This window comes from Triticum urartu, chromosome 7A, assembly GCF_056163025.1.
Source record: "Triticum urartu cultivar PI428250 chromosome 7A, HENAU_Tu73, whole genome shotgun sequence".
Classification (NCBI taxonomy): Eukaryota; Viridiplantae; Streptophyta; class Magnoliopsida; order Poales; family Poaceae; genus Triticum; species Triticum urartu.
Genome location: NC_141879.1, coordinates 14,122,440 through 14,135,544, shown reverse-complemented (window position 1 = coordinate 14,135,544; position 13,105 = coordinate 14,122,440). Strand labels below are relative to the sequence as shown.

The 13,105-nt window shown below is 40.9% G+C and overlaps 1 protein-coding gene across 1 annotated transcript; it reads right to left on the bottom strand.

Moving 5' to 3' along the window:
* Positions 1 to 6,054: 6,054 nt before the first annotated feature.
* On the bottom strand, positions 6,055 to 8,901 carry LOC125524425 (homeobox protein BEL1 homolog). Its single transcript, XM_048689479.2, has 4 exons — positions 8,095 to 8,901; positions 7,092 to 7,498; positions 6,801 to 6,861; positions 6,055 to 6,681 (listed from the first exon to the last, which is right to left on the bottom strand). Exons 1-4 carry the CDS (start codon positions 8,602 to 8,604, stop codon positions 6,208 to 6,210), a joined length of 1,452 nt encoding a protein of 483 aa, XP_048545436.2. The 5' UTR covers positions 8,605 to 8,901; the 3' UTR covers positions 6,055 to 6,207.
* Between the last annotated feature and the right edge of the window lie 4,204 nt (positions 8,902 to 13,105).

The following is a 13,105-nucleotide window of genomic DNA, read 5'->3' as shown; positions in this document are numbered from 1 at the left end:
TACTTCGACTTCACCTGATTTAATCCTTCATGTTCTAACAAAGCTAGATGGTCGTTGTAATCAGGATTTCATGGTCGCCGGGATCCTCTTCGCATTTGCAAGTTTCAGGTATGCTTTTCTGTGAACTTGTTCTGATAGAGCAGTTTTGCCACCAAGTTAGTAACTTAACTAATGAAGTTACTTCAGCACCAAAGAAGATGCAGTAACCGGCTGCCAATTTTTGCAGAAATTTGACCTATACTGAAGGCAATCTTAGCCATGCTAGGGCACTAGCAGACATGTCGTATTCATCCTCAAGGGGCGTCAAATAGAGTACAACAGGTATAGATCAACATGGAGGTAGCAGGTAGCTAGCTGCTTCTGATTTTCTGTAGCAGTTACTACTCCTACTGTATACATTAATGTAAGACATTTTTGCAGTTCATTTAAACTGCAAAAAAACTTCTTAGAGCAGTTTTAACATGGTCCCTCTTACCCCCTCTTTTCACATGAGAGGTAAGAGTATAAAATAGATCTTAGCCGTTGATCTCATCAATGAATGGCTTGATTGACTCTTACCTTCTTACCTCACATGTAAAAAAAGGAGGTAAGAGGGACCATGTTAAAATTTGCCATATGAATTTGTACATCGACTGCAAGTTCATGCACTTTAGATGCAATTATCTCATATTTTAGTCCGGTCCATACAATACGTTCCAAGTGCCATCTAACTGAAATACTAGTACCACATACCAACAATTATAATTGGACTACCGTGCCGAATTGAAGTGGCCACTGGTCTATGAGTAGTAGCAGATTTCGGTAAGTTGAGCTAACCTAATACTACCTCTATACACATATAGCAACTTGTACAATGACTCATATTGGTCACACAACTTAGATTTTGGTTGCATTTTGATACATTTCCGTCACTTGTCGTTAGCACTCATGTAGGTGGCATGCCAGCAGGCCTATGCCCATGTGGGTCACACTGATCAGTGGGGGACAAAAATAAAGAGAGGTGAAACGAGCACGCTCGCCGGTTAGCCAACCAAAACCAGCCCAGTTATTGTTCTATGGAGAGATGGATTTGTTTTTATCCTTTATGTGTTCGGTGCGGATCCTACCTGTCAGTGGGAGAGAAAGAAAGAAGAATTAAAAAGTTGTGAGCTGCGCGCGGGACCCGAGAAGTGGCATTGGCTTTGTAATAAGCACAGGCGAGATAACCAACCCACCAGTGCAAGATTTTTTAATTTTCAGATGCAGCAATGCATGATTTAGTTTAATGTTAGACATACATACTCCCTCCGTTCCTAAATATTTGTCTTTCTAGGCATTTCAACAAATGACTACATACGGAGCAAAATGAGTGAATCTACACTCTAAAATATGTCTACATACATCCGTATGTAGTAGTCATTTGAAATGTCTAGAAAGACAAATATTTAGGAACGGAGGGAGTATTTTTTAGCCCAACCATAATATGGCAGAGCCGGAGTTGCAAGTGGATGAGGTTGGTCGACGTGTTGGGACCGTCCTGTTTTCAGGCCAGCAAGAAATCTTTTGGGGCTCTAGAAATTTTCTCTATTTCTTTTTGGGTTGGTTTTGTTTCAGGATTTTAATTTTTTATTATAATGTTTTGTAATTCTTGATATACTATTAAAATTTGGATCATTTTTCAAATTATATAACATTTTTTACACATTCATGAACTTGCTTTGAATTTTCAGAACACTTTTTTAAAATTGGAACATATTTTTCATTCATAAAACTTTTAAATTCGTGATCATTTTTTGAAATGCAGAACATTTTTTAATTCATATTTATTTTCTAAAATTCCTGATTTTCTAAATTATAAATATTTTAAAACTTCAGAAAATTTTATTATGCAGTTTTCTGTTTTTAGCAAGCTCAAGAAAAATGATAAAAAAACAGCAGAGAAGCCCATATATATAGCTAGCTATCCCTATGTAGACCGGCCCATTTAGCACAGTGAAGGGAATATTTTCGAATACACACTACAAACTACGTTGGTATTTTTATTAGACAGTGAAAAGATTTCTAATATAATTTGAGCTTTCTTTAATATATGAAGAACATATTTTCGGCATATTTGAAAAAAAATTTAAACTAATAGTAAAAATCAAGATTTTGAATTAAAGTTTTTAATAGGGTTTTCCATATTCATGTATACTTTTTGAAAATCTGAACATTTTTCAAACTTGTGAAAAAAAATCGAACTTCTAATAATTTCAGTTTGATGAATACTGTTCTTGCAATTGGAAACATTTTTTAAAGTCTTTGGACAATTTTCAAATTTAGGAGTATTTTTTAAAATCCAAGAATTTTTTCTAAATTCATGGATATTTTTGAAATTTGGAGAAATTTAGAATTCTGGAAAAAATGATATTTCTTAATATTTTTTGCATTATGGAACAGTTTTAAAAAAATCAGGAACACTTTTAAAATTTTGAATATTTTATAGATTCCCAAACAATTTTTGAAACTTTAAACAAAAAACTCGTGCAGAATTAGGCCATGACATTGGCGCCTGCGTTAGGTGTCACCTGCATTGTTTGATGCCAATAGGGGTCGAACAAGAGGTATCGCAATGGGTACCCGATTGCTCGCCCAGAACGTGGAGGTTGGGGAGTATGAGCACTCAAAGCATCTCTAGCAGATCCTGTAAAAAAACTCGTCCGCTAAAATAACCGCCAATATAGCGGACAGGGATGTTTTTTCCGCCTGGAACAGATCTGGTATAATCAGCCATCCTCTAAACTTTTTGCGGGGTCCGGCAAATTCCGGGCCGAATCCACCATATCTATGGTTTTTCTCCCTCTTTTTGCCGGTTCCTCTATCCCTCCCGCTTGTAGGCGCGAAGGAAGTTTCAACTCGCGCGCCCTTCCCCGCCGCAGCCGCCGCCGCATCTCCCAGCCGTCTCTTGTTGACCCCGGACGTCCCGCACCATCTAGTAGCTCCAGCACCCACCGTCGCACCTTCTCCGCCAATTTTGGAGGCCATGGTGCCCATTTTCCCCCCGAGGGAGAGCAGCCGCTGCTGGCGCCATGGATCCGCCCTGGAGCTTGCCACGTGGCCTTGTAGTGGGCAGATCCGATTGGTTCCGACGCCGGTGAGCCTTGAAATCGGCCAACGGACAGCCGCGCGTGCCGGTCTCGCGGATTTGGGCCCGCGGTGAAGAAGGGGCTTGGCCGATTTGCTTGGGCCGGCGTCGGAGAAGAAATGGGCGGCAGCTCACTGGATTCTGGCCGGCGAAATTGCATCCGGGGAAGGTAAATTCAATGTAATTTATTGATTCAATTTTGACCAACAAGATTTAAGAAAAATTATAGGCGTGCATTCATTTTTTTAGAGGGATACTTGGAGTTCGTCGTCATCGTCTTCATTGGATGATTCTAACATAGAGGGGATGATTTTAGACGATGATGTCGACAACCTAGTGTTGTTGCATCTAGTGGACATATTTGAAAAGGCCCGAAGAGAAAGCGCCCTGAATCCATAGTTGTTCGGCTTTGCATTCTGTGCAACCGTGCTCTTGGCGACAACATGCTATGAAGGTCAACTTCGCCGAGGTACCGACATATCCACCTCAATTGTTCCATAGGCGATATTGAATGCTAGGTCTCTTTTCGTTCGCATTGTTGAAGATTGTGAGCAAATTTACCGTTTTTCACTCGCCAAAAGAATGCCACCGGTTTACTTGGGTTTAGTGCATATCAAAAAATATCGGTAGCGATGAGAGTGACTGCATATGGCATTCCCGCCGACTATACCGATGAATATCTTCGCATTAGAGAAGAATTTTCAAAGCTCCGGTTGTGGTACCACGAGGCCTCCGGTGCGGAACAGATCCTGTAAACTCACCCCATAAATGCTTTACCAGATCTGTTCCGCTGAAGGCCTCGCGGTACCGCAATTTTTGATAGGCTAAATATGCTCTCACACGGATCTTGTGAGACGGTGTGTTTTACCGGATCTGCTAAATATGCTTCATAGGGTGATCTCCCGATGTGGACGGAGGAGATAGCGTTCGTTTATTTTTCTGTTGTATCCGTGGAGAACGAAGCATCACCGGGCAGATGCAGCCCACGACAACTAAGTCGAAACACTGCCAGCTAGTTAGTATACCTTCGATTGGTATTTTATACACTATAAAGTACACTAAAAAATGTTCTTTTTTTTCAGCAGCTGCTTTATTTTCCAGTCATAGTTGTATTAGCACATGTTCATAAAGAAAAGGTCTATTAGAACATGTTGTGAAAAATCATAGCCACGCGGTTTCTAAATTGTAAAATCCAAAACATGACGCATTTATATATTTTTGTCAGTCAATGATGTCATCTTCAAATTAAACTAAGAGCCCATGTAAATGGTATAAATCGGAGAAGCCCGGAACTGAGAACATGGCACAGCTTTTTTAAACTGCAACTGTCCCCACTAGTAGAAAACAGGGCTTTGGTCACAGGGCAATATTCACATTAGTCCCGGTTCAGTCACGAACCGGGACTAATGTGAGCATTGGTCCTGGTTCGTGCGGCTAAGGCATTAGTCTCGGTTCACCTGAGCCCTTTAGTCCCGGTTTGAGACACGAACCGAGACTAAAGGGTGCGATGCCCTTTAGTCCCGGTTTGTGTCTCAAACCGGGACTAAAGATTAGACCTTTAGTCCTGGTTTGAGACACGAACCGGGACTAAAGGGTGCGATGCCCTTTAGTCCCAGTTTGTGTCTCAAACCGGGACTAAAGGTCTCATTTTCAAACTCTACCTCCTCCCCCCTGGATCGCCTTTTTTGTTTTGAAAAAATCAAAAGAAAATGATTAAAACTTGAAAAAATAGGTAGTTATATTACTACATCTACTAGTTAGGAAAATTTAAAAACTTAAATTTGGACATGTTTTGCAAAAAATGTAGGGAAAATGTAAAACGGCTATAACTTTTGCATACGATGTCGGGAAAAAACGTATAATATATCAACATGTTCAGAACGAAAACCCGCTTCCGATTTTGACAGCCTACGGCTTGTTTGCAAATTTTTAGAATCCTCAAATTCTAAAAGGAAAAAAAGTTATGCTCAAATTTCAGTTTTTTTGTATTTTCGTTAAATCTGGTCAAACTATGGTCAAACTACTTATTAGTGTTACTAAATAATTATTTAAGAATATTAGTGTTACTAAATAATTATTTCAGTTTTTTGAATTTTTGTCAAATCTGGTCAAATTGTGGTCTAACAATGGTCAAACCACTTATTCAAGAAATATTAGTGTTACTAAATAATTATTTCAGTTTTTTTTGAATTTCGGTCAAATCTGGTCAAACTATTTATTCAAGAATTATTAGTGTTACTAAATAATTATAGTTTTGTATAATAATAGTTTCAAACTCAAACAGTGAAATGTGTGACTTCATGCTCAAGCTAAACTCCCGAGGGTTAATAGGATTGACATCTTACTATTGTCAGGAAAACAACAAGTGCAGACTTGGAAACGAAGGAGAATAGAACCTGAAAGTTAAGCGTGCTCGGGCTGGAGTAGTGAGAGGGATGGGGGGGCCTTTAGTAACGACCCTTTAGTCCCGTTTCGAAAACTGGGACAAAAGGCCTTTATGAACCGGGACTAATGACCCTTTTTCTACTAGTGCCCTATGATTCGCGACAATTGAAAGGATGGCTAGAAAAAATTCTCAGTGCAAAATGAAACTTCTTAGAAAAATATTATATCATTTGTGCCGAATGTTCATCTATTTCAACCAAAAATATCCACCTGGATTCTGAAAATAGTTAACAAAATAAGAATTTTCAAGGAAAGGTTGAAATGGTTGCAATATTTTGTGAAGTATGTTATATGATCTCAAATTAATGCTTCACTAGATTTTGAGAAGAATTTTTAGCAGTCAAGAGAAGAAGCAAACAAAGCATATATATAGGACAAAAGAACGACAATCTAAGGTCGACGTGGCATCCAACCACATTTGGACATAGGTATTTTTACGTTGAGACCTCATTCATTAGTTCTTACTAATGCCCTAGGGCTTACTACAAGTTTTCGGGCACGAAATAAATAAATAGTGGTCATAGCCATTTATAATTAACTTTTTTACTTAAGTTGTACTACAATATACACATATCCAATCAATCGGTGCAAGTTGCCTAAGAATCTGGTGGCACCTATATGGGTTGTAGCATTAGATTATGTTCTTGTCTCCCAGGGTCCTAGCCTACGAAATCATGCAGCAGCTCAGACCCCATGAGGTTCCTGTACGGTAGCACCATGTCTTCCCCCTCAGCTCCAATCATGAGCGACGATTGTTGTTGCATGATCATCGCCGGTGAAGCAAACGCCTGTTGCTGCTGGAGTCCCAAGGTAAGCGACACCACGCCGCTGCCGCTATCACTGCACAAACTTGGGTAGCCATGGAGAAATTTCCCGCCGTCCACAACCAGGGAGGATGGGATGAAGCAGTCACCAGGGTTGTTTCTGCCGCTAAGGCGATGGCAATTTTGATCTCCTGTTATCGTAACCGCCGTGCATGCTGCCAAGTTGTTGTTGTGATGATCCGTGGGAGCAGGTTCGCCTCTGCCACTGCTAGTGCCACCGTCGTCATGTTGTATGGTTTCTTCCGCGTACATCTCCTCTATCATGGGCTTCCATAGCCTAACCCTTGCATTGATGAACCAGTTGGAAACCTAGAAATGAATTAGGTTCTACTAGTTAAGTGTAGAGTTATCATACATTCATATTCACAACAAAAAAATTATGAAAAAGATTAAGGTAGTTCTATGGTGCTCATGTTTGAATAACAGACCTGGCTTCTTGATAACCCGGATTGGCGCGCCAGAATGTGCTTGTCTACGTCATTCGGATACCTGTTAATTCACATAGTTCTGTTCAATTCATTTTGCCAAGTACCTTCCCTTTTATAGTTTTCAGTTGTTTTTTTTTAAATAACAGTCGCCTAAAATTGCACTCTTTGGAGTAGGGAAACTTTAGTGAGATGGTGGCACAACTTTCGTTTATAAGTTCTATAGAGTAAGTATTTGGACATGAGGATAGTTTGATGTTGAAGATGGAGAAAGATTGTTTGGAACACACGTACGGGTGGAGGAAGTGCTCGAAGAGCCACGAGCGGAGGACGGCGACGGCGCGCTCTGGCAAGCCACGCTGGGGCCGCCACGGACAGCTCTCAATGGCGGCACCACCACCATATTGCTGGAACGCCCTTTGCCGCCTCAGGCATTGGTCCACAACCCTTAGCCTCGGCGTGTCCCCTTTTGATGCACCCGGTGCTACCAACATGCCGTCGGCATCCCTGCTCTCCCCCATTGACTTCTTCAAAGTTCGTATCTGCCCCACGAGCGCATCCCTCAGGCACCGGAAGTGGCGTGACATGGCACGCATCGCCATCTTCGTGTACACTTGTGCTGCCCCCACGCCGGCCACAGCCTCGAATGACATCTCTGTCGCCCGCATTTTCTCACGGTATCGCCAGTAGCACCTGTCCACCTTCATAATACATGATACCAGTTGAATTCATTGATAATGAAGCTAGGATCCTTCTTAATTTAGTTTAGGATAGTTATACTCTCTTGCTGTAGCTAGCAATTATCACCACAAATGTCATCTTGATTTCTGGCATTTACACATCACTAAATGTTTAATCATGTGGGTGACACAAAAAACAACACGACTACAATTTTTTTTACCAAAAAATACATAACCAGATGCAGCTCCGTAAACAAGAATCAGGACCAGGAAATTAATTAAGGTGAGAATATGTAAGTGAATTTATTAGAAGTTGCTTTGTCAATTGCATATAGCAAGATGCCTAGATAGGATGAAAAGTTGTATATAAGAGTGAGGATAGAAACTTCAGAAACTGTATCTATCACTTATGCAATGTATGCCAATGTCGACATATTTATGGGATTCGCTTCGGGGAAAAGTCACCAAAGTAAGTGCTCGCAAGAAAATAACAGACTCAAAAAGTTGCATGTCAGGGTGAGAGCTAGCCATGGCTCTGTAAATTAATCATAAGACCGACCGAGTAGGCAGTAACTAACTAGTAACAAGAACAATAGTAGGCTTGTGTGTGTACCAACCTCCTCAATCATGGACAGGAGCCTGGCCTTCCTCCTCTCGAGCGCCATGTAATCCATGGAGCTCACAGACGGGTTGGCGCCCCATGGGCCACATGCCGGTGACGACGCCTCCACTTCACCGTCCTGCTTCGGAGCTCGCATCATCGCGCCGCCGTTCATGGCATCACCTTCGAGGTTGCAGAACTCACTGAGCAGCTCCCTCGCGGGGCCCAGGTACCTGGAGCTATTTAACCGGAAGGGCGGCTGCTGCATGGGCATCATGGACGGCGGCGCCACCGTGAAAGGTTGCAGCTCATGCTGGCCGGCCGTGTCGTAGAGAGAGAGCGTCGACGATTGCGGCAGCCATGACCTGTCATCGGCACCTCCGAATCGCGGAGGCATGTCCTCGTGGAGTGGGGCGAAGACGCCGTGGTGGTCGAAGGCCATGGCCATGGCGGCAGGGTTAGGAGTCACCGGCGACGAGGAGGAGAAGCCAAGGAGGTGGTGGTGGGGTTCATGGGACGCCATCATCGGTATGTAGCACAGCTGTAAAAGTATGCCTGTGTGAGAGAGAGCTAACTAACTACTACTGCTTGCAAGTATATATGTATGTATATCATAGAGTATATAGCATAGCTTTTGTGTAGACATGCATGCATGAAGAGGGGAGAATTGCAAGCTAAGGGTTGAGAGAGAGACAGAGAGAGAGGACTGCTCTTGCTTTACATTTATGCAGGCACTTGTGTGGTCTCGGTGGATCCTAGGAATAAGTTTGTATGGATATGCATCAATATCATCTACATGCACACCGATGTGCGTGTGAATGACAGAGGGTGCATCTTAGCTTTTGCCACTTTGATGAACCTAACTACTTTCATATCATCTTAGCCATACTTATGCTCTCGTTGTTCTGGTACTGCAAGTGTACTGATAATAGTGCTGAGAAAATTATATTACGGAACTAAAATGGGGATTTTCCATGGTCCGAGCAAAGTATGGTTGTACTAGTACCATTGTACATAACATGCACATATTTTTCCACTGAATTTATTCGCTTTCTGCATCAATGGACCAGTTCTCTTGCAGCTAGTTGCAGCCTCTTGTGGTCCAAACATATTGGATTGCGACACAATGTATTTTTCTCCTCATTAAGCAGTAGGTAGGTTTGTCATCCCAATTAGTGGATGTGTCGTTATGTATATATGAGCCACATAATTAAGGAAAATCTTTCAAAACATTGAAAAACCATATGTCAATTGTCAAAGGTTCCTGTAGGCTCATAAATGATATTTTACTGTACACTGAAAGGATCATATAACTAATAATACGGTGCGGATTAATGGAGCAGTCATTACTCACTCTGTCCAAAATATAAGGCATGGTGTTATATTTGACGCTAAATTTTAGAATTTCTATTAATAATATATGCGGGAGTATATGGGTTGAGCCCCCTGTAAGATTAACATCATTGTATGTGTCATGCAAAACACATTTACGTCATATATCCCTTTACTGCTTTCTAGAATATAATAATTATGTGAGAATCATAAATTTGGAATTAACCGTATCTTGAAAATTTTGGAATGTCAAATGCACCTTATATTTTGAGACGGGGTTGTAGTTTACTTTGATTATTACTTCTTAAGGACAATTGGTCATTAGTCTCAGCAAACAACCTTCTCTACGTGGAGTGAGTTAGAGCCATAGAAAATGTGCTCCAAATTTCGGTGCAGATCGGCATCAATTGGTGTCCAAAAGGAATACTCCCTCCGTCACAGTTTAGAAGGCACAGTTAAATTTGCGTGCGTTTTCACAATAGACAAGGTTTATGGCGCATTGCATTTATTTTTAATAGCTAATTAGTACTCCGATATACTATTTCTATATGCATGCGTAGTGTGAATGCTATTTTTTAGCCCATCTCACAACCAATAGATAACCACCTAGGTCCTAGAGAATTTCCAAGCGCGCCTTCTAAACCGTGACGGAGGAAGTAGTACGAAACCAGTGGGCCTTTCATTTCACACCATGAATGCTAATAAATAAATAATGTAATAGGTCAAACGGCTATCAACATTGTACTCTAAAGTTTTGAGAAAAAATGTGTACCTTTTGTTGTGCTTTGCACAATAAAATGTAGTATTCCTTCGTTCCAAATTACATGGCTTTCCAGATTCCCGTGGTCAAAATTTATTTGAACCTGACTACATGTATATCAAGGGAACTTATTTAGATCCATTTAGATTCGTACTGAATATTTTTTCATTACATATTTTTTCTTGTTTTTGTAATGACATGATTTTGTTAAGATTTTTGTTGGAGGAGGTGCCAATATCTAAGACATCATGTGTTTCGGAGAAGAGAGATTAACCTTTTGGATATGTCAGCAATACTTCTAGAACTCGTCTGCTGAACTCTTATTTACATACCCTATAACATCTTGTCTATAAACGATAATAGGCGTGAACAGAATATCCCGACACGTATATATTTTTTTCGTGCAAAACAAATCCAACACAGCTTAGTCATGTAGCCACGGGTTTTCAATTTCACCTTCGTAAACCATCTTTTTCAAAGACGTTGCTTTGCACCATTATATTAGCAATAAAATTTAGTTGTGCCTATCCAAGAATGCAGGGCCGGTCAGGCCCTGTCCCTCCTTCCAAAATGAAGTTGTTAGTAAGCTTAAGATGTTTTTGAGTTAATTCTTTTTGGCTAAGCCGTTACACAACTAATGCCCCAGAAAGATACATGATGTACTGGACTGTTAGGTCCTTCCTAGTGCTCCAAGGTGTACAGGTGCTAAGGACGCCACATATGCAAAAAAGTGATGTGGCAAAGCAATTAACTAGGAGAGAGCATTATGGCGACATCGGGAAGAAACGGTGCTAAGCACGTGAATCTATGTAAAAAGACTACCAATCAATACACGAGGGAGTTTAATTATTAAACAATTCCATGAGAGAAGCTTAGCTCCCAAAGCTAAGCACCTATGCATTGTGAAAGACTAGTTGCTAAGATTTTAAATGCACTTAACATCTCATCTAAGCACAATGCATTGGAAGAGGCCTTAGGCTAGTCATAATTGGAGTAACGTAGATAGTAACATGCATGCCGCATAGGCAAGAAATATGATGTGGCAAGTAATTAATAAGAAGAGATGCAAATGAAGTAACATAATATTTATCATCACATAGCGGTTTCCAATGTGAAATGAGTCTAAAAAGTAATAAATTAAGCCCTTTATGTTACCACATGTATGACACTACCCATTATGAAGGTAGTAACATAGAGTAGTAACATATGCATGTTACTAGTCTAAGTTACTCCCCACTATTACTAGCCTTAGAGGTTTTTGACCACTTGTGTTGGTTGGGGGTGGGACACATGCAACAATCAATCAATCAATTAATGGTTGTACTATGATTCGTAGGTACTGAATAGACCTGCCAATATTGATAGGGGTTATTTCCATGTGCTGAAATTTGGTGCTTAGCTCAACCGCTGCCGACGCATTACATTGTACTACCCAAATATATTGCTACCCACATACAGGACCATAGTTATTAGTAGCTACATGCCTGCAACCAACATGTTTGATCCAACGTTAAACCCAATCGAAACCTTGTAGCTAACTAGAGTACAAACTAAGAAGCAAAATTATGATCAGTGATTTGGCGTGTGATTTGATCAAGGATGAATGTAGGCATGTTTTGTTTGCGTCGCTGTCACCGCTTGAGAGGCCTTAATCTACCCACGTGTGTCTTAGGCTAGGGATCATCCCCACCACATATATATCTTTGCATATGCCTTGTAATATATCTTTTCCCTCATTATTCATTAATATGGTCGACGCCTTGGGGGCATGATGTGAAGCTTCACCTGCACCTTCTCCTTGTCTTGCCTTTCCCAAGGTTTATTGATAATGACTAGCAAGGTTGATCAAGTAAAATTAATAGAGCGTTTTTTTGGAAATGGAGGCATACCCCGGCCTCTGCATCATAATGATGCATGCAGCCATCTTATTAAAAAGTCTCGAAGTAGCACATAGTCTCGAAGATAACCTGCAAAAAAGGATAGTGTTTTGTCTGTTAAAAATCATCTCATTTCTATAATTCCATATAGCCCAAAGAAGCGCGCATATTCCGATCCAAATACGAGCCGCAGTAATATGCTCAACCCCAGCTAAGCACGTCTCAAACAACGATTCAATGTCAACTAGAGGATTAATGTTAAAGGCTATATGGATCATTCTCCAAAGCAATTTGGCGAGTGGGCACTCAAGGAATAGATGTTGTATTGTTTCATCATGATCACCAAATAACAACGTGAACTACCTACCCATCGCCGCTTTACTAAGTTATCCTTGGTGAGGATTAATTGCTTGTGAACAAACCACATAAATATTTTAATACGCAAGGGCACCTTAACCTTCCAAATATGTAACGATCTCGAGATTGGGCCAGAATTAATCAGATCCATGTAGAAAGATTTCACCGTAAATACCCCATTTCTGGCTAACTCCCAGTGTGTCGAATCCGGTTGGTCGGATAATTGAACGTCTATCAATTTCCGAACCCAGTTCATCCAGGCCTCCCATCGCTCACCAACTAACTCACGTCTGAACTGAATATTCAAGGGAATCGTTTGAAATATTGTGCCCACGTAATCCTCCTTACATTGCACAATGTTATAAAGGGTGGGATATTGTATAGCTAGGGGCGTTTCTCCTAACCACGTATCCTCCCAAAATCTTGTTGACATTTCATTGCCAACCAAGAATTTGACCCTACGAAAGAAACAGACCTTCGTTCTCATGAGTCCCTTCCAGAATGGCGAGTCAGTTGGTCTCACGATAACCTGAGCGAGCATTTTTGACTGTAAATACTTATTGCATAGAATCTGTGCCCACATACCCTCCGGCTCTGTCTCTAACCTGTAGAGTCATTTACTCATAAGGCATTTATTCTTGATTTTCAAGTTCTCAATACCTAGGCCCCCTGGTCCTTGTGACGGCAAAGGATATTCCATC